The 21,528-nt window shown below is 53.6% G+C and overlaps 1 protein-coding gene across 2 annotated transcripts; it reads right to left on the bottom strand.

Moving 5' to 3' along the window:
• Nucleotides 1–1,163: 1,163 nt before the first annotated feature.
• Nucleotides 1,164–20,491, bottom strand: Slc9a3r1 (SLC9A3 regulator 1). Of its 2 annotated transcripts, none has more exons than XM_042665499.1 (6): nt 19,839–20,491; nt 7,033–7,194; nt 5,742–5,895; nt 3,355–3,395; nt 2,229–2,318; nt 1,164–2,000 (listed from the first exon to the last, which is right to left on the bottom strand). In XM_042665499.1, exons 1-6 carry the CDS (start codon nt 20,280–20,282, stop codon nt 1,812–1,814), a joined length of 1,080 nt encoding a protein of 359 aa, XP_042521433.1. In that variant the 5' UTR covers nt 20,283–20,491; the 3' UTR covers nt 1,164–1,811. The 2 variants fall into 2 exon arrangements, with proteins under 2 accessions (XP_042521433.1, XP_042521434.1); XM_042665500.1 differs by having other exon boundaries at nt 19,845–20,491.
• Between the last annotated feature and the right edge of the window lie 1,037 nt (nt 20,492–21,528).

Here is a 21,528-nt window from a genome sequence, read left to right as displayed (position 1 = left end):
CCAGACAAGGTGATTTGCCCAAGGCCTCCCAGCCCCCACCTGGCATCTCACACCCGACTGAAGTGAACACTGGGATCTAAAAGCCTGCCTCTAAAGTGGAAGATCTGCATCTGCTCAGGAATCCCCAGCAAGCTGTCTCTGTCTGCAGTGTAGCTTCAACAAAGGTCTCCTAGTGCGTCACCCAGCAGGTGGGGTAGGGAGGGGCCACTCAGAGCCCCGAGGCCTGTCCCACTTCCACCAGTGTGGGAGCCTCCTCCAGGAGTCAGAGAGTACTGGGATGAGGGCAGGCCCTGCCCCGCTCAGCAGGGCACAGAACGATGAGTGCTGAGATAGGGCTCTCGATGGGTCCTTTCAAGGCTGATGGAATCCAAACTAATGAGCCGAGAAGGCCAGATGGTGACTGGCCCTTCTCTGAACCCTCAGGGCTCCACCGTTCCTCTCCCTGATCCGCTATCTTTTTAAGTTGTTCTCAGTGCAAGAACCTGGTTTTGAGTGTTCTCGTAGGCTGGGAAGAGCGGAAGTAGTCTGGGGCCAACTTCCCTTCCTTCTCCCTGAGTACCTGCCCTGGAACCTCCGGCTTTTGGCAGGGCACCCTGGCACACCTCCAGGATGCAGCTTCAGGGACCTGGGGCATTTCACCTTTGCAAAGCCCCTTCCATCCCACCTTGCCACACAGCGTATCCTGGGCCTCAGTGGATCAGTTTGTTTTCCTCCATGCTGAACCATGGCCCTCCAATCAGGCCAGTGGCCAGCATATAGAGTGCCAACGTAGCCTGCTTCTAGAAATCCTGCACTCCACCAGCAGGGGCAAGAGTCCTCATATTCTCAACCCAGCTCCACTCTAGGATTTATACTTCCTCTGTAAGTACGCAGGCCTCAGAACCCATTCCTCACTATACCCATAAACACCCCTACTGCGTGGGAGACCCACACACATTGTCACAATGAAACTGTGCTAAGCTCACAGCGCTGGGAGGAGCCTGTTTCCTGCAGGGCTCCCAGGCAGCTGGGTCCCAAGCCTGGTTAAAGCTATGCAGGTTTGGGGCTGCAGGGAGCCCTAGATAGTTGTCGGGTAGTATGCCCTGCCTGCCCTCCCATCCAAAGGCTCCCTGGCAATAACTCATGATTTCCCACAAAGCTTCAAAGGAAGACACAGAGGCTGATGCAGTTTGGAGCAGCTGAATTTCTGAAGATGTTTCCTTACAGTGGTGGTGCCTGGTTCAAGGATAGGCAGGGGCATCCAGGCCTGCCCCATGCCACCTACGTCTTAAAAGATCGAAGTAGAAACACAAATTTAAGGCTGAGGCTGCTACCACACCCTAGGTGAAGCAGCCAGGAAAATAATGAGACTCAAGTGACACCCTCTCCCCCCAACATGATACTACACTTAAAAAAAAAAAAAAGCCCAGGCCACAGCTCTCAGGGTACTCGGGCCTGGTCCAATGTCCGTGGTGACTGCTGCCATCGGCTTCCAGACCCAATCATGACGTGGGGTCCTGTCTGACCCCACCAAGATCTTGCTTGCTGTAGATCCCAGAGATGTCCCAGGTGGGTGACAAGGACACACTTGGTAGGATAAAGCCCTCAGGGAGAAGCTGGGGAAAAAGTCTGCTTTTTGATTGGGACAGGACAGGAAAGACATTCACCTTCCTCAAGGTATGATATGGGAAGAACAAAGTTTCTAGAGTAATCAGATTCATCAAGAAGGGAGATGCTGGTATTGATTGGAACGTTGATTTGGTGGGCACTGGGGAGGAGGGAAAGGGAGCTAGGGTGGGCGAGTGCTGGCTTAGCTCTGGTCAGCTGGGCACTCAGAGGTTGCTGAAGAGTTCATTTTTCTTGCTCCAGTCCATCTGTGGGGCCCGCTTGCTGCTGCGCTTCTGGTGGGCCCTCTCTTTGGCCACAGCCAGGGAGATGTTGAAGTCCAGGATGAGGTCCGAGGAGGAGGTAGAGGAGGGCTCTGTGGCGTCCTGTTTCTTGGGGCTGTCTTGGGAATTGAGCTATAGAAGGAGGGAGACACGTTCAGGACTCGGTGCCTGCTGAGGTTCTCCGAGCCTCAGGCCCTGGTGAGGTGGCTCCCTTGGGGTTATGCCCAGGAAAGCCAGGTCACAAGGACAGAATGTGCCTCAGCATGTGACCTCAAAGGCAGACTTGTGTGCCAGGAAGCAGCGTGGCCTGGGAATGGGCCTCCTGTGACCCAGTCCCCAACCCCCACCAGGCCGGCCTACCTCCTCACTGGTATCGCTGGAAGTGGATCTCGCCAGGGCTGGCCTGGGGCTCTCCGAGACGGCCTCTGCCAAGGCTTCACTACTGTTTGCCTGGCACAGAGATGAGAGGTGTGGGTTGGTGGAGAACAGGGCAAGAAATTCTTGGGACCCGGCAAGCTAGAGAACCTCAGCCTGAGAAAATGCTATTCAGGCCTTGGCCATCCACCCAAATTCCAGATTTACATTTTGACATTCCTTAAAGGATCAGAGAGAGGGCTGGCCTGCTTCCGTCAGTCACTTGGTGGGTGACGGTGGAAGCCCGAGGTGGGATTAGCAGAACTGTTCTGTCCTCATCCTCTGTCCCATGGCTTTGGGGCACAGATTCACCTTTGGAGTCGGTGACCCACGGCAGGAACACCAAGCCTTCTGCCTGGTACTGGGGACACAGGTGGTATCCCCAAACCTCCTGAGCCCTCTGTAAATTTTAGCCCCAAAGCAGTCAAGCAGGGCCTTGAAGGAGTAAGATGGACAGATAGTTCTAGTTCTAGACCCATGGATTGGATGACAGAAGGGCCAGACTTTGGCCGTAGGACCTTCCCTCCTCAGGCACCCCCCACCCCAGCACAAGCCTCTGAGCTACCCATGCAGACTCCCACTCCTGTAGCCTCGCTCCAAGCTGGCCCATCCCGGAGCCAAGGCCTTGGCTGGGGCATCAGTGTGGTGCTCAGTCCCTTCCTGGGTCCCTCCATAGCTTTGGCTGGCACATGGCTTCAACCCTTCTCTTCTGCTTCGGGAGGAGGGGCTTTGTTCTAACTCAGACTGGAAGTAGCAGGGCTGGCAGCGTGGCCAGACACTGAGGCTCTGTTCTTGGGGGGAAGAATAGCCTCTTCTGTAAGTGGGGAGGTGGAGGCGGGGCTGTCACCCAGGATGGGGCCACAGAGAAGCCCAGCCAAGCCTCTCCCTTACAACAGCTTTGGCCCTTGATGGGCTGGGGCAGGGACTGGGGGACTCCTATAACTTGGAGCTCAGGAAGGAGCTGGAACTGGGCCTCGAGGTTTTGGCCCAAGCCAGAAAGCAGTCTTTCCAACTATACCATCTTCCTGAACAGCACCCCTGAAATTAAGGAAATTAAGAGGATCACCCTTACCTTCTGTATCTCACCATTGGTGAAGGGTTCAGGCAAAGGGCCTAGGGGAGAGAGAGAACAAGGTGAGTCCAAAATCCTGGGGAGAGTCCGGGTGCTGGTGGCTCATGCCTATAATCCTAGCTACTCAGGAGGCTGAGATCTGAGGATCATGGTTCAAAGCCAGCTCAGGCAAGGAAAGTCTGTAAGACTCATCTCCAATAAACCACCAGAAAACCTCAAGTGGTATTGTGGTTCAAGTGGTAGAATGCTAGCCTTGAGCTGAAGAGCTCAGGGTCAGTACCCAGGCCCAGAGTTCAAGCCCCACAACTGACCCAAAAAAAAAAAAAAAATCCTGGGGAGAGGGGCATGAAGCGAGGAGGCCAGAGCTCCAGCTTGAGTGGACAAGCCATCAGATCTCACACCCAAAGCCAGTGGTAAAAACTTTTTTTTTTTTTTGCCTGCAAGTACATTTGACATTTTGATGGCCCAGTACACACAAAGGCTGTGTGTATGACAAGTTTCAGAAAAACAACACTTACTCTTAGTGCAGTGCAATGCTCTTAGATATTTTCTATTAAATTTTACTTAATGTATTGCTCTCTATCTACCAAACTGATCTCAGAAGTCACTGATAGCTAATAAGCTGTTTGAAAGTATTGTCCTTGAGGGGCTGAAGTTCCAGGCTGGCCGCCTAATTCTTCCCAGGAAAGTCATTACAAAAGGCTCCTGAAGCCTGCCTGAGCCTCAACATTTTCAGATGTACCCTTGTGTGATGATGGTATGACAACAGATTTGAGGCTACACCCCAAATTATAGTTGGTACCTGTTGCCTCAGACAGAAAACAATCCCAAACCTCTATGTGCCATCTGGAATGAGGACTGAGAGGCTCAGGGGCAGGATGCCCCACCAGCCAATCAGAAACTTGGTGAGGGCAAGCAAGAGGGAAAGATGGAGGCCGGAGGGAGAGAAGCCAGGCGCTCCCTCTCCCCCACTCGGGGCGTGGAGGGGCTGTTCTACCTCCAGGAACCAGTCAAGCTGGGTAGGTTTCTTCTGAACTCTTAGCTTATAATCCACGTGCATCTCCTTCTCTTGTCTGCTTGACCCCAGTTCAGGACACAGCTAGATAGAACTGACTCATCTTTTCCTCTCTTCTGACATTCCTAGCTTTCCATGGCCAGGGGGTAAGGGAGTTCTGGTGACCCCCTCCCCCACCTTCCAGGCCTCTCCCTGGGCAGATCCTCTGGCCAGAGCTTCCATCTCCAGCCAGAGAGACTGATGGAAGAGGGAAGACAACCTGAGGGTGAGGGCGAAGGGAAGGAAGAGTGCTATAGGAGGCTAGGGATAGTAGTTGAAGATGGGAGGCAGGGGATGGTGTCTGAAGAGCTTGGTAGAACCCAGACTTCAGTTCTGTACCAGGTTCCCAGGAACAAGGCTGAGGTTTGTTGGGCCCCAGGTTCCTCACTGGGGAAGAGGATTTTGTGAGTTTCTTGGTTTCCAAGAACTAGGAGACAAGGAAAAGGCCTCACTGCTTCCACCCCACCCCCAACCTCTTCTAGAAGCTGTTAGGGACCCTCCGTTAGTAGGGCTGCCCACTGGGCCCCTTGAATAGGGTGGGGGGGGGGCAGATTTTAGTTATGTGGACCCCTCTCCTACAAATAGAACCCTGACCCTTGGGAAGGCCCCACCCATTACAAAGTCCCAAGAGTGATTCACTCTCAGTGTTGTCAGCAGGGATTCTGCCTCCCCTCCCACCCCCTCCTCCCCCTTGTGGAACTGTCTTCCCAGGAGAAAGTCCACACCGGGGAGCAGAGGCCATTTAACCCCTCCCAGCCTGGAGTAGCAGCCCTGCCCCCTCTGGCTCAGCCTGGGCAGGGGGAGGTGACAGACTTGGCAGGGGCAGAGGGAGGGGGAGGGGGTAGTCAGGGGCCCAGGGACCAAAGGGGAACCCACTGCTCTCCAGAGCCAGCAAGCCTGAGTTTCCAAGACAACCTGACAGAAGGACAGAGGGAGGCAATAGGGCCCCATCAGTGGACTCTGATCGGCCCAGCAGAGGCTGGAGGCTGTCCAGAGTTAACCCTTTCCTTGCTTGGGAAGGAGAATCTGCTAGGGGCAGGGAGGGAGATTGGGGCAGCTTCAGCTGGGGATTCGAAACTGTCCTATCCCTCTACCAGGTGACTGTCCTCACAGGCCACCTTCAGAAAGCACTGTCTTCTCCCCCCCCCCACTTTCTCTCTTCACTGGGCCCCTCTCCACTAACTTACACTTGCTTGATTTCTCCAAAAGGAGAAGGAGGGAGAGCCCAAGCCAGGAAGCCATCTCCCCCTGACCACATCTGAGACACTACAAAGGCTCGTGCACCAGCCACATCCCCAGGGCTTTGGGGCACCCGGCTGAGCACCCCACTCACCATTCAGATGCTCCTGGGACGGGATCACTTTGCACTTCTTGAAAAACTCGTCCGTTTCCTTGTCTACCACCAGCAGCTTGGCCTGGTCGCCTCCAGCCTTGATGGCAGACACCACGTCCCCGTGCTGTTTGCCCTCCATGCAAACTCCATTCACCTGTGGGACACAGCAGGCCAAGACAGAGTTTTCCCAGCATAGGTCTCAGCTGTGGGGAGGAGGGCCTGCCTGGGGATGCTGCACCACCCCCCCTTGTTCCAAACTAGGCCAAAGGTCCTGCTTGACAGTCAGCTGGGAGCCAGGACGGGAGGACACAGCCAAAGAAAATATGGAGAGACTACACAAACACAGCTGTGAGAGACAGGAGGCCTGGGCTGGGCTTTCTTCTGGTTCTTCCCCCTACCCTCAACGGGGCCTTGGTTTTCTCACGTGTAAAATGAGAAGTCCTGGGAGAGTTGATCCCAGCTCTGAGGTTCTCAGACTGTGATTCTGGGACCAGCCCAAGCATTCCATTCACATTTCCTCTCCCCTTAGCACAGTCCAAGGGCACAGAGGGAGTTTCTCAAAGCAAGAGAGGGGATTTACACACACACACACACCTCTCCCTCTGGCAACACACACACACACACAGGTCAGGGATAATGCCTAGTTCAAGTTTCAGGACCGGTGCACATATGCGTGCATGCAACACCAACACCAACACACACACACACACACCCTCTCCCTCTGGCAGGTGCACATATGCGTGCATGCAACACCAACACACACACACACACACACACATGCGTGCATGCAACACACACACACACACACACACACACACACACACACACACACACACACACACACACACACACACACACACACACACACACACACACACACACACACACACACACACACACACACACACACACACACACACACACACACACACCCTCTCCCTCTGGCAGCAGGGAAGCCCCTGGCATCTACTTGAATTGAGAGAGAAACTATGGCTCTGGAGTAGTCTGCTCAGTGAAGAAGAGCCCAGGACAGAGATGGTAGGAAAAAGTCGGCCTATCTGTGTGCCCATCCAACACCTAGCCCTCTTCCTTTCTCCTATTCATTGCCTGGCCCACGCACCCTCTGAGCTGACATAGACAGTCCCTCTTGTCCATCTCGGAGCTGACTATGACCCATGGCCTTAATGGGCAGTAGAGGAGTAATGGCTGTCCAGAGGTGGGTGGGAGTCGGGGCTAAAGATCAGGAAGTGAAGCACCTGAAAGGATCTGGGGAAGAGGGCAAGAGCATTACCTCCACAATGCGGTCCTGGGCCCGGAGCCCAGAGGCCTCAGCTGGTGAGTCTGGGTCCACTGCCCGGATGAACTGGCCTGGCTTGGATTTGTCACTGTGCAGGTTGAAGCCGTAGCCGTTGGCACCTTTCTTCATGGTGCAGAGCCGAGGCCGAAGCTCACGCTGTAGAGATGAAGGAGGATACATGCCATTCTGCAATGCCCATGTCCTCTGCTTCTCCCTGCCCCCCACATGACCCTGTGACCCCAACTCCACCAGGAAGGATTCGGCATGCTTTGCTCCTGGCCAGCATTCAGAAGACCTAGTTGGACACTAGCATTGCATCAAATTGCTTGAGTGGCCCTGAATGGGACACTGTCCCTTCCAGAGGTCAATCTGGTGAGAGGTGGAAGGAAGTTTTGCTCCAAACCCCTTCTCCTTGACATTGTAAGGTTTGTCACATGTTATCTTGGGTCTTATTCTTCCTTCCCAAAGGCTCATCTGGCCCTCCTGGGGGCGGAGGGTGGGGCAGAACCCTGACAGCTTAACTGTGTACAGGAGTAGGGATCCTAGCCCTAGGTTTCTCTCCTTTTATTCTGGAATGTTTCAGTATTGTGACTTGAACTCAGGGCCTAGTTGCTGTTTCCTTAGAGTGTTTTTTCAAATATATTTTTATTATCTTTAGGTAGTTAAACAAAGGAATTTGCATTCAAGAAAGCAGTTTATGAATAAATACATCCTGATCAGTGTCACCTCTATCAATTCTCACCCATTCTTCTTATCTCACCCCTTTCTTCACTTTCCTTAATTTTGATGGATACACATGGCATTTTTGACTGCATTCTCCTTATTCCTTAGCTTTTTGCTCAAAGCTAGCCCTGTTTACTTGAGCCACACCTCTACTTTGGGCTTTTTGCTGGTTAACTGGAGATCAGAATCTCACAGGCTTTCCTGCCTAGACTGGCTTCAAACACTGATCCTCAGCTCTCAGCCTCCTGAGAAGCTAGAGTTACAGGCTTGAGCCACTGGCGCCCGGCTGACCCCAGCCCTTGGTATCTGTTCTCTGGGTTGGCAGATGTTTACCAAAAGCTGGTCATCATGTTTACAGTAAAGACATTCCTCAGCCACAGGCTCCCTTCTTCCTTCCAGTGAGCCAAATGGCCCAGCCAGAAGGGAGCCACATAATCTGAAACCTGTTGGACAACACAGCAGGAGGGCCTGGGCCAGACAAAGCCATCCTCAGGAACACTATACCCAGCTGAGATCCTGTCATGAATCCTGAGGCCTTTGTCACAAGCCCTATGTTCATTTCCCCTGAGCATGCTGAAAACACTCAGCTGCAGAAGTTTTTCCACATCCCCAGTTGAAGACAGCTTAGCTCTGCCTCAGCCCTGGAACACCTACATATAGAGGCAAAGAGGAGCACCAGGGGGGCGGCTGGAGGCCTGTAATCCTAGTTACTCAGGAGGCTGAGATCTGAGGATCCCAGTTCAAAGCCAGCCCAGGCAGAAAGGTCTGTGAGACTCATCTCCAGTTAACCAGCAAAAAAAAAAAAAAAAAAGGGGGAGCTGTGGCTTGAGTGGTAGAAGTCAGAATATGAGTGCAAGCCCTAGTACCGCTAGCCCAGAATTGTCATCCCCGCCTGCCAAGCAACAAACACTCTTGTTTATTAGCTGCGCGACCTGGGGCAAGTAATTTCCTTCTGGGAGCCTCAGGGCTCTCATTTATACATAGTCCATTCTTCCGGACACCTGCCTCTTGCAGGTTGCCGAGGAGCGCAATGAGATAATTACAGAGTGGAAACACTTTGGGACTATAAGTCCCTGTGTATGCCTGGACTTGGCCATTGTCCTTACTGAATGGGCAGGAGCTGGGGGTGAGGAGGGTGGTGTGTCAGGCTGCCCTGAAACCCAAATCACCAGCAGGGAGTAGAGGAGGCAAGGGAGGGCTGGGAAGGAGGAGGGAAGGCTTCAGGGCGTCCTGCCCCAACTTGCCAGTCCCAGAAGGCAGCTGCCACTTGTGGGAGATGGGGTCCCTCCCCTTTACTTGGGGGGCGGGGTGGAGAGGGAGACTTTTCCTTCCTTGAAACAACTTTTGTGGCAGCTTCAGGACATTGGTGAGGGGATGCTGCATAGAGACAGGACAGAGAGATGATGGTTGGGACTTGTCCTAGCAGTCACTTGCCCAAATCGGGACTAGGGGTCCCTCATCTCCAATAACAACTAAGTCAGCATGCATCTATAGGCATTGTCTCTTCCTCCGGGGGCTGCTGGAATACTCAGAAGCCCCCAGATTCTCTGTTACAGAGGGCCTTCCTGCAGCTTCCTCCCTCCCCGAAACATGCTCTGGTATGAGATTTAGTTCGAAGAGTGAGGAAGCCTCTTCACCCTTCCAGCTAATCCTTTGCTCTCCCTCCAGCTGCCCAGGTAAGCAGGAACAGGTCTGACCAGTTACCACTACCGGGACAGGTTCAGCTTTCCAACCCCAGCCATACTGAGCTCCCCAAACAGGGGCCTTCACCCTGAGAAAGTGTGAGGGTGAATGGCAGCAGAGACTGGTAGCAGGAGCTCCAGTGCTGTTCCTCTCCAGCATCCCCTATAGTACCTTCCTCTAACCTTCCCGTAACAGCAACCTGGCTAGGGTTTCTCAGCCCTGTTTTTTGAGCTGGGAGGTAGTGGGGGAGAGGGGGAGAACTGAGGTTCAGAGAAGGTAAGCCCATTGCTTCATATCACACAGCCAGAGTCTAGGTCTCTGACTTGGAGCCCTGCTTCTGTCAATACACTGTGGGCTGCTCTGTGTGTGTGTGTGTGTGTGTGTGTGTGTGTTTGTGTGTGGATTCAGGGTCTCAAATATGCTAGCTCTAGGTGCTCCACCATTTCAGCCATTCCATGTGGACTTAGATCTGGAATGCAGCAGATCCCAATGGAACTCTTCCTGCAATGGCTGCAGCCCTGCTGGGAGCTGTAGAAACCACAGCCTTCCTTCCGGGTTGGCGCTAGCCTGGGCAGAGGACCTGGGTGCTGGGCAGTGAGCATGCCTGGGCTAGTGCTGTGGCTAGAAGCAGGCTATCGGTGGGGGTGGGCGGTTCTAGATACTCCCTGGCTGGCAGGGCCAGGTCAGCAGCCCACTTGGGTCCAAGCTTTTGGCCCAGGTCTCTGTGCTGCTTCACTTACAGTACCTCAACCAGTAGCCCCAAACCCCTTGCTTAGTGACTGACGTAGGTCATCCAAATTCAAAGACCTGCTTTACACCTGCCATGTGAGGATCGGGAGACATGGGGGGCTCAGGAGCCCACTGGTGACTATGGAGACTTCAGGGCCTGCCCTAGAGGTGGCAGGACAGGAAGCCCCAGGATCCAGATGCTGACAGAGCCTCAGCTAGTCCCTCCCTTCCAAGTCCTAGGAGGCTCCTGGCCTCTGCAAAGGGCAGGCAGGACCCGTACACTCCCAGGAAGACCAGCCCAGCCTGGCCCAGCAGTTGCTGAGTCAGCTTACCAGCTGGCCCATCCCCTGTGCCTAAGGGCGGGTTCCTGGGAACCTGTGGGGGCCTGGCCTTGGTTCCCAAGCCTACCACCCAGAAAAGGAGTTGGAAAGGGGGGGACGTGCCTGGAGGAGGAAGGCTGCCATTGCTCTGGGTCCTCAACCCCACTCACCCTCCCTGGCTGGAACGGAGGCTTGAGTTCTGCATCTGGGGAAAAACCTATAAATGGGGACAAAGTCCAAGCCATCTTGGACTTTACATGCAGCCCCCAAGAACTCAGAAAGGGCCTCCTGCTTTAGCATGAGCTCCAGAGGGGTGCACAGTGCGAGAGGTACAAGACTTCAGGAGAACCAGGCCCCAGGGTTTGTGCAGAACCTGCCCAATGAGCTGACAGGGCTCAAAGCAGAAGCAGGATCTGCTCAGAGATGACACTGGCAAAGACCCAGAGGCAGCAGGAGGAGGGGCAGCAGGTAATAGTGGCCCAGGGCAGTGAGCATGCTGGGACTTGGTCAGTGGATTCAGGGGCTCAACACTCGGTTTTCAGGCACTACCCAGGAAGAGTCGCCTCCAGACCCTCCTCATAGGGTTCCTCCCCAGCCAAGTTCTCTGGCTGTCCCTTCTCTTCACACCCACGCCCCCCCCAGCCTGGGAGCCCCCCCCAACTGGCCACCCCATCACCTCCACCCACGCTCCACAGCCCAGGGAGCGGACAGCGGGCACGGAATTCAATAGGTGCCACCAGCAGCCACCTGGAAAGCTGGAGAAAGCTGATACCCTAATCCCGGTGACATCTCTGGGGAGCAGGCCCAAGGCTGTTTGCTCCCTGCTTCTCCTAGGAGGAGGGCTGCAGGTGGCCAGGGGACCAACGCCCCAAAGGACCCAGCCTCTTCCTGACTGATGCCCTGGTGATGAGCTGCCAGGCAGCTTCCACCATTGCTAGGAAGGCCAGGTGGCTCTAGGCCCCCAAAAGGGATGGGCTAGGGGCGGGGGGGGGGGGAGGGAGGAAGACTACCATGACAGCTAAAAAATAAATAAAAACCAGAGGTGACTCCCACCTCCCAAGACTGCCCTTCCCTCAGCCCATGGCTCGTTTATGTAAATAAGACCAGGTGCCCAGCAGCAGATACAGAAAGCAGCCCAACTACTGAAGAGGGGCTGGGAAGGGTGGAGAAGGAGAGGATGAAGAGTCTGGGAAGGGCGGGGAAGGAGAGGACAAGAAGGAGGAAGGGGTGGGGGGCGTTCAAGGTAAGAGCCCCGGCTGTTCTAGGAGGCAGCTGGGTTCGTTCCTCAGACTCTGGGGCAAGGCCTGGGCCTGGTAGAGCTGCCTGGGGCTCGAACCCCTCGGAGTGGAACACAATCCTTCCAGACCAAGGGCTCTGGAAGTGACCAGCTCTGATGACAGGTTCCATGTGTGCTTCCTCTCCCCCCCGCCCCTTCCAATCTCTGCAGATCAAGGAAGATTAAACACCTGTTTACAGGGGGGGAAAAAGGATGCTATTCTAGCCCTAGAGCTCATATTTTTTAAGTCCCACAGCATGAACCTTTCCTGAAGCTCTGAAGGTGGACAACTACTAGCTAGGAGAGTTTAAAAAAAAAAAAGTTAAATTGGTAGTTGCTTCTCTTACAACAAACCCTGGGACAAAAGCCCTAAGCCAGGGTGTCCCTCTGGCTAGTGATATATTCTCCCAGTGTCAGCCAGAGAGAGCCACAGTGAAGCAGAGATTGGCTCAGGCTGGGGTAAGCCTGAGATGGAGCAGGCTGGTACCTGGGCTGCTGCCTGGCTGGACACCATCCAGGGCTGGCTGCCCCATGCCTTCCCACCTTCCACCATCATTCTTTACCCTTCTCTCCCCACACGCTGCCAGAGTGAACTCATATGGGCTGTGTCCCAAGAGGCCAGCTAAGGCTATTCAAGGAGCTTGTGAACCTGGGGCTCAAGAATGAAGTTAACAGCCAGGCGCACCAGTGGCTCACGCCTATAATCCTAGCTACTTAGGAGGCTGAGATTTGAGCACTGAGGTTCAAAGCCAGGCCAGACAGTTAAGAAAGAGACTCTTAGCTCCAATTAACCAGCAGAAAAGCCAGAAGTAGGGGTGTTGCACAAGTGATAGAGCACTAGTCTTGAACAGGAAAAGCTAAGGCTCCCAGGCCCTGTGTTCAAACCTCATTACCAACACACACACAAATGAAGTAAAAACAGCAGTTACCTACTGAGTACTTACTATGAGTCAGGCACTGTGTTAGAGGCTTTTTGTACGTTTTCCTTGAAAGCTCAATACATTCTCCCTCAGTGAGGAAAGTACTAACAGGTAACACATGAGGAAATTCAGAGAGTACATACAGTTGATAGGAAGAGACAGGATTTGAACTCAGATCTTGTCCAGTAGAAATATGCCAACCATGTATGAAATTTTTATTTTTCTAGTAGCCACATTAAAAAAGGAAGAAGAAAAGAAAAAGAGGGTCTGGGAATGTGGCTTAATGGTAGAGGGCTTGCCTAGCATGCATGAAGCCCGGGGTTCCATTCCTTGGTACTACATAGAGAGAAAAAGCCGGAAATGGTGCTGTGGCTCAAGTGGTAGAGTGCTAGTCTTGAGCAAAAGAAGTTCAGGGACAGGGCCTACACCCTTAGTTCAAGTGCCAGAACTGGCAAATAAACAAATAAAATAAAAAGAGTAGGGGTCGGGCCTAGAGGTGTAACTCTGTGGTAACATGACCTTCAGCACCACATAATTTAAAAAAAGGAAAATGGAACAAGATAAATTAAGCTCAATTTTATTTATTTTTGGTGTAGTTACTGTGGCTCGAGCTACAGGCCTTTCATTCATGCTTGACTTTTTCTATGCATTGCACTCTTAACTGAGCCATACCTCCAATTCTGGCTTTTTGCTGGTTAATTGGAAATAAGAGTCCCTTCTTGCCTGGTGTGCCTTTGAACTAGGCTCCTTAGATCTCAGCCTACAGAGTGAACTAGTAGCTAGGCATATGTCATCAGTGCCTGGCTGAACGTAATATGCTTATTTAACCATGTGTCCAAAATATTAAACTCTCAGCACCTAATTTTTAATTGACTAGTTTTACTTCATTTGGGGGGCAAACAGGGGAGGGGGCAGGCTGAGTAGTCCTGATCCCAAGATCTGAAATGCAAAAATGCTCTAAACTATGAAACTTTTGAAGTACAGATATGACACCACAAATGGAAAATTCCACACTGTATTTAGTTTGTTTCCTATACAAAATCAAAACAAAAGAAAATTACCTTTAGGCGATGTGGATAAGTGAAACCTGAATGATTTTCAGGTTCAGACTTATCTATCAGAAGATGTCTTATTATGTAGAGGCAAATACTGCAAAACCTGAAATCCCCAAACCTTCTGGTCCCAAGCATTTTGGACAAGAAGATGCAACCGGAGCCAAGTGTGCTTTCATGCTGTAGCATGTCTACATGTGCACTTTAAGTGCCTAGGAGTTTCCTGTGGTCATCAGCTGCTGCTCCTGAGAGCCTAGACATTCTCATTGCTACAGTGTCTGAGACAGTCCAAAACACTGCTTTTTTTTTTTATAAGTCTTTTTTTTTTTTTTTTTTTTTTTTGTCGCTCGTGGGGGCTGAACTCTGGGCCTGGGTGCTGTCCCTTAGCTCTTCAGCTCATGGCCAGTGCCCTACCACTTGAGCCACTGTGCCACTTCTGGCTTTTTTCTGCATATGTGGTGCTGAGGAATCGAACCCAGGGCCTCATGCATGCAAGGCAAGCACTCTACCACTGAGCCAACTTCCCAGCCCTGCTTCTTTTTTTTTTTAAGCCTTTTATTAGCACAAAGGCTTTTTCCCTGTGGCAGTGGATTTTTATTTCTTTATTGAGATTAAGTGATTACATAAATTTCACAGTATTGTGGGATAGTGATACTTGGCTAAAGTCACAAACACATTTTAACCTTCACCAGGCGAATTGTGATTATCATGGTCTGTAAAGCTTATGAACTCCACGAACTCTGACAATACAACTATTTCTTCCAAATCGGGTGATATATACATTACTTTTGCTTAGTGTAAGCTGTTCCCTCTTTCTCTCTCATTCCCTCCCTCCCATCGCTGCCCTGAGTTGTTTAGTTCACTTTCATCCATGTCCAGTGCAGCTGATGGGCATTCTGCTATATTTTTTCACCCATTTCCCTCTAATTCTGTGTCTTCCTCCTAGCTTCCCCCAGCTGTGCACATGTATATACCATATGCAGAACACAGCTTTGAACTCTCCCAAACTTTGCTGTGAGCATTAGATTCCCATGACTGGATGACAGAAAGGGAGAGGCTGGGCCTTTGTCTCTGAGAAGTCACAGCTCTGGCCACGGCCAATGAGCTGTGAATGGAACTTGAACCTAATAAATGTTCTTTCCATGTTAGAACAGAGGGTGCCTGACCTCAGGGAGTATCTGTGCACTTGTCCTTTTCTAGAACACAGGGACCTATACATTGCCTAGGAGACAGGACATAGCACATGGTAAGATGTCCCATCCCACCTCCAGAGGGCTTGTTGTGTTGCAGGAAGGGCAGGTTGAGGGCCAGGTGGAGGTAGAGATTTGATTACCAGGCTCTGGAGCCAGCCCGGACCATGAAGGGATTAGGCTGTCTGAAGTTCATTCTCCCTTTCCCCTGGGGGTGGGGGGGGTGCGCCACCACCCCCGGCCATCTCTGTGCTGAGGATTGAACCTGAGGCTTGGTGCATGTTAGGCAAGCTTTTTACCACTTAGCTGGATAAGGAGGAGGCACACTGTAAATCTGAGTTGCCTTCTTAGCTTAGGCTACTCTACCTTAAAAGAACAGAGTAGTCAGGTGCCAGTGGCTCATGCCTCAGAAGGCTGAAATCTGAGGATCACAGTTCCCAGTGAGCGGGGGGCAAGAAAATCTGAGCAACTCCTATCTCCAAGTAAGTCGCAAAAAGAAGCTGGAAGTGGAGCTGTGACTCCAGTGGTAGAGTTTCATCTTGAGTGAAAATGTTAGAGACAGTGCTCATGCCTTCAGTTAAAGCCCAGGTACCAGAAAAATAATTAAAAAAAGAAATCAGTCCCAAATGGCTGGTCCATTTCAAACTCGAGCACCTAGCAAGCACCTAAATGGTTCTCCCCTTCCAAAGTTCCACTCTGGTGAATGTGAATGGCTCACAACCCCGGTAAAGGGGTCAGTGGTCAGCTCCCTGCCTGCTGAACATATCCACCCATCCACCTCACTCCCTGGGGCCTACACAGTCTCTGCCTCTGGGGTCAGGATCAAGGCTAGTAGGAACTGGAGCACTTTCCCATTGATACCTTCCCAGCAACCCTGTGGGGTAGGGCACCCTGTTGCCTGTTCACAGAGATCGAAGCTAAGGTTTTCAGGGAACAATGAACTTCCCTGGGGTTCCCTGGCCAGGAAAACAGCAGAGGTGAGATTCAAACACTGCTGTGTCTGGGTGACACTAAAGGCTAGACAGTCTGCTTTCTAATCTGAAAATGGAAGTTGCTTGTACTCAAGAAAGAGTAAGTGGGTTGCTTCTATCTGGAATTCCAATCTGTGGGTGTGCTGGGGAACAAACAAGCCCAGGTGTGCTGGACTAGGATGACCTGGGACAAAGGTCCCTTACATCTGTTAGGTGTTCATTCATTAATCCAAAAGTATTTATGGAGCTCTGTAACAGTGTTGGAGATAGGAACACAAATAAGCCTGTGTTGCCCTCTGGCTTTCCATGTATTGGAGGAGGTCCTGAGCAGAGGACTGCAATGCTGAGTGTTCAGCAGGACAAAGTGCAGCACTAACTCTGCCTCCAGGATCAAGGACGTGGATCTCAGAAGAGGACAGGATTCCAAACAAGCTGTACCCTAGGGGATTTGGACCCCAGTATGATTGGAGGTTATCAGGGAGGTGGAGAATATGGGCTATGGGACTTTGGAGGCCAAGAATCAACATGTATTAGACTGGGTGCTGATGCTACACCTATAATCCTTGCTACTCAGGAGACGTGTGGACAGCGGCTCAAAGCCAGCCCAAATTTTTTTTTCTTGGTCCGGTCGTGAGGCCTGAACTCTGGGCCTGGGCGTTGTCCCTCAGCTCTTCAGATCAAGGCTAGCGCTCTACCACTTGAGCCACAGTGCCACTTCCGGCTTTTTTCTTTTTGCTTATGTGGTGCTGAGGAATCGAACCCAGGGCCTCGAGCATGCAAGGCAAGCGCTCTACCACTGAGCCACCTTCCCAGCCCAGTCAGCCCAAATTGGAAAGGCCATGAGACTCTTACTTCCAAGTAAGCATCACAAAACGAGAAGTGGAGCTGTGGCGCAAGTGGTAAAGCATTAGTCTTGAGTGAAAAAGCTAAGGGACAGTGCCCAGGTCCTTAGTTCAAGCCCCAGCCCTGCCCTAGGCCCAGAGTTCAAGCCCCAGGACTGGCACAAAAACAAAACAACCTGTAACTAATAAACACCCATGATCACTGATGATCAAGCACTTTTGAGTGCTTAGCTTTGGCCACAGCTGCACCTGCCCAATTAGAGGCAGATCCAGTGCCAGCTGTCCCGTGGTGGGGATAAAATAATCACTGTGAACTATTAATTCAAAGGCCAACAACTGTTTATTGAGCCCTTACTTAATGCTAGTTATTCAGGGACTTATACACATCCTTATGAAATCCAGACAACCTTGTGAGGTCACTGCCATCACCCCAACTTACACAAGAGGAAGTGGAGGCTTAGGGAGATGAAGTAACTTGGCTCAAGGAAGTGCAGCGAGTATAGCTGAGCTGGCTCTGGAGGCCTGTCCCCAGCTATCACTTTGGGCCTGAGCTCAAAGGTTTAGGCCCTGTCCTGAGGATGGTAGTGAATGGTAGAGAGGCCACACATGGGCAGAGCTGGAAGATGACCTCCACCTCCTCAGGCATTGAATGGACAGCTAGTTCCAGGCAGCCCTCATCCCCTGCCTTATGTTATTCTTGACCTTGTGTTATTCTCAACGACGCCAACCAGCCACCTAATTCTCACAGTACCTTTTTATTTCAACCCATTTCCCTTATGAAAACTAATGAGAACAGAACAGATCCCTCCATGTAAACAAACTCAGGCTAAAACTAAAGAGCATATCTCAATTATATGCTTTATGTAGAAAAGGGAGGCCTTTTAAGGAAAAAAAAAATAATCCTTACAGATGGATGTGGTGACATACATCTGTAATCCTGGTATACTCGGGAGACCCAGACAGAAGCATCTGAAGTTCAAGGTCAGTCTGGGCTATTTACCGAGTCTGTCTCACCTTACAGGGCTTACTGGTAATTTCTGCAACAGCAGGGTGGGGACTCCTGCAAGCTCACCGTACCAGAACACAAGGATGTACGTACTACTAGAGGTTTAGCAGGGCTGACTAGGAATGAATGAAGCTGAAGGAACTGGTTGCACAAAACGGGAGTTAAAATGTCCTGGCACAAGTGTACTCAGACAACACCTAGTAGGAATACAAGTACTTCTTATTATTTCGAAGCTTCTAGAGAAGGAAGGCCTCTCGACTGTCCACAGATCCTGTTTGATAGACAGGAGAATTGAAGCTCTGAGAATGACCGACTTCTCTGGTGACCGTGTCCCTGAGATGATTCTCTTCCTATCTTCAGTCCTAACAAATACCCACCAATGTAGGCGGTATACCATCACCTGGGGGAACCCGATTCTGTGCTCATGCAGAGGCTAGGCCAGGCCAACAGCCCTCTGAGATGGCATGGATGAGCGTGAGCTATGCCATCCCTCTATGCCACACCAGTCTCCCTCCAGCCCTTCAGCAGCAAAATGAAAAGGGCAAAGGGAGGAGCTGAGGAGGTGGGGGTGATGGTTGGGGGGTTATGGGGGGGGCAAAGTCCACAGGAAAAATAAAGGGGAATGCCAAATCGATGTACTCAGCACAAAGTTCAGAGTGCCTTTCTGCCTGGGAACAGAGTCCATTGGTTCCAACTCCCTGCCAGGGGTGCACCAACCTCTCCCGGATGCCAGCTTGGCAGTGGCAGGGAGTGGGAGCCTGGTGGCCATGGCATTCCCAGCATTCACCTCTGGCTGGACTAGGCTCCTGATGACCTCACTTCCACCAAACCAGTTGGTCCCTCGCAGGCTCCACCTTCTCCCTCCTTGCTGAACTGTGCCACTGTCCAGGGAGGATCTTCCTGGCCCCACGGGGCACTCCTGCCTCACGCTGCCACCAGGTTGGGGTGTGGGGGGAGCTGGTGCCTGCTGAAGAGGCCCTGCTCCCAGGCTCTGCACACTGGGCCTCCCCCACCCGCCCTGCTCTCTGGGGACTGGAGGCTCAGCACAACAGCTCCTGTTTTGCCAGCTGCCCCTCCTGCAGCTGATCCAAACTGGGATAGTTTGGGGAAATAAAAACTGGGCCAAAAGTAAAAAATAAAAAAAAAAGCAAGCAGCCTGTGTGGTGTCCGGGTATACACAGTGACAAATACCAGGGCAAGACCCACCTGCCCACAGCGAGCTTTGGCGCTGCCTGGCAGAGTGCCCCCTCCCTCCCCCAGCCCTCCTCCTCCTCCTCCCCCTCCTCCTCCTCCTCATTCCCCCCCACCTCCCCCCCACCTCTTCCCTCCTCCTCCAGCCTCCCTCCAGCTCCCTGATACAAGCTAGCGCTTACTCCTCACATTCCTGAGAACCATAAATCCTCCCTGGCGGCCGGGCCACCACCCCCAGGACGCCTCCCGGCCGCCTCCTCCCCGCACCCCACCCCCACACAGCGCCGAGAGACGCCAGGGCTCCCTCTCTTTCTTCTAAACTTGAGGAGGATGCAGTCCAGTCTGGCTGACGTTAACGATGCACTCACCAAGGGGCTCGGGGGGGGGGGGGGGGGGGTGCGGGGAGGTATGGGAGAGCCTCCCGGGTCCCCTTCCCGGAACCGTGACGGTTGGTTACTCCTGCAGCTTTCTTAAGTCGGGGGAAGTTCGCCTCCAGCTGCAGTTACCACCCACAGGGGCAGAGGGAAAAACCGACAGCCAAGGAGGAGCCAGGGGTCCTTCCTAGTCCCTGACTAGGGTGACCCGGGAAAGGGCCCAGGGAGTAGCGGGTGGACGAGGAGGGTCCGGGGGGTGGGGGTAACGCCGTGAGATCGGCCAAGTCCCTTCCCCAGGCCAGCGCGGATGGAGATCGCGCGCGGGGACGCAGTCTCAAGCCCGCCCAGGAACTTGCCAGGGCCCCGGCAGGACAGGAGAAAGCAGCCTCCCCCTCTCGCGGCTCCAATTTCAGAGGGGGATAAAAGGGGGGGGGACTGGACTTCCCGGACGCCTGATTCTCCCCGATCCTCAACCCCCCACCCCCGCCGCCCTCTTCTCGCCGCGATCGGGGTCCACACTCACCCGCTCCGGGTGGCTCTTCTCGGCTTCGTGCGCCCCGCGCTGGTCGCCGGCCTCCTGCGTCTCGGCGGCGGCCGGCGGCTCGGCCGACCCCCCCGGCCCCTCCGGGCCGCGCAGCAGCTGCTCCCCGATCGCGACGCCGAGCTTCCTGAGCTGCTCGTCCGCCTCGGGGTCGACCACCAGCAGGCGCACGGCGCTGAGCGCGGCGCGGATGCGGCTCACCACCTGCTGGTGCGTCTCCTTCTCCACGTTCTCGCCGTTCACTTCCACCAGCCGGTCCCCGGCCAGTAGCCCCGCCTTCTCGGCCGGCGAGCCCGGCTCCACCAGCCGGATGAACTGGCCCACCTTGCCCTTCTCCCCGTGCAGGTGGAAGCCGTAGCCGTTCGGGCCCTTCTCAAGGCAACAGAGCCGGGGCACAGGTGCCCCGGCCGCCGAGTCCGCGCTCATGTCGCGCGGCGACGGCTCCGCGGGATCCCGCCGGGAGCTGCGGACACGATGGCCGAGGTTTCCTCTCCGCCCTGAGCGCTGCGAAGCCGGAGGGAACGCGGCGGGAGGCGCCGAGCGAGCAGGTGTCCCGGGAACCGCCGCGAACTCGGAGAACCGGACCGGGAAACGCGGACCAATCTCCGCCCCGCGCGGCGTCTGAGCCTTCCAGAACCCGCCCGGCCCCTAATCCGCTGGGCCGGGCCGCGCGGAGGGTGTGGACCACTTTGGACCAATCAGAGGCCACCGACCGAGGGGCTCTCGGGCCGGGTGAACCACATTGGCCAATGGGAAGGCTCGGGGGCGGGGCCCTGAGGTTGGCGCGGCGCCCCGCGGCGGGCGAAGAAAGAGGGCTCAGGAAGTGGAAGTGTTCGTTACCAAGTGCCGGGTTGGGTTGGCGGGGCGGGGCTGGGGCAAGTTCCAGAGACGGCGCGGAGCCCCCAACCCCCGCCCCTGCTCCCCGGGGCTGCGATCTGGCTTCTCATCCCCCGCAACGTGGTGGTTGAGGAGAACCAGGCGCCCCCCACACCGTGAAGGACCCTCACGTCTGAACGGAGCCGGGGACTGTGAGTGGGGAGAGCGCCCCTCGCCCCGCCCTGGGCCCCCTTGGGCCCGGGTGTGTGTGTGTGTGTGTGTGGAGGGGCGTCGTAAGAAACTGGACCGATGGTTTCTTTGGACAATGTTGAGTTATTTGGACGACAGCTTTTCTACTTGTGGGGTGACTGCACGATCCCAGAATCTGCGCGCATGGAAGGGTGCAGGCTCAGTAGAAGGCCTGAGGCTATTCTACCTGTAGCCCGCCTTGGACGACAGGCCACACGCAAGGAGCGAGGCCTGGCACCGGCATCAGCGTATTTAGGAAGGTGGGGTGGGGAGAGGTAAAGTCGGGCAATCAATCTCAGGATCCACTCCTGAGGGAAAAGGAGCTCTAGCTTTTTTCAACAGAGAAACAAACAAAAAATGACTGTAAGAGAACCTTTGTGGCTCATTCTTGTCAAATGAGGATTGTCACAGAGGCTGGGGGCAATCCGTTAGTGGGGTGTCCCTCTGTGAACACCGAAAAATGTGTATCAAACGATTTTGGTAAGGACAAGTCCCCCTCCTCCCCTCCTCCCTGAGATACAATAACAACCCCTCCTTCCCATACCCACTTCAAACAAACAGCAGACAGGGTATACTTTCCAAAATACTGCAGTTTAATCTGAAAAAC

The sequence above is a fragment of the Dipodomys spectabilis genome, unplaced genomic scaffold, assembly GCF_019054845.1.
Source record: "Dipodomys spectabilis isolate Male_0828 unplaced genomic scaffold, ASM1905484v1 ptg000329l, whole genome shotgun sequence".
Taxonomy (NCBI): domain Eukaryota; kingdom Metazoa; phylum Chordata; class Mammalia; order Rodentia; family Heteromyidae; genus Dipodomys; species Dipodomys spectabilis.
The sequence above is the reverse complement of the archived record's forward strand: the minus strand, read 5'-3'. Positions and strand labels throughout refer to the sequence as shown.

Excerpts from the sequence above, each read along its gene's own strand:
- Slc9a3r1 (XM_042665499.1), bottom strand. The coding sequence starts at position 20,282 with ATGAGCGCGGACTCGGCGGCCGGGGCACCTGTGCCCCGGCTCTGTTGC. Across the intron at positions 7,195-19,838 it reads AGAAGAGCCACCCGGAGCGG|CGTGAGCTTCGGCCTCGGCT; the intron begins GTGAGTGTGGAC and ends TCATCTCTACAG. Across the intron at positions 3,396-5,741 it reads GTCCCAGGAGCATCTGAATG|GCCCTTTGCCTGAACCCTTC; the intron begins GTGAGTGGGGTG and ends TCTCTCCCCTAG.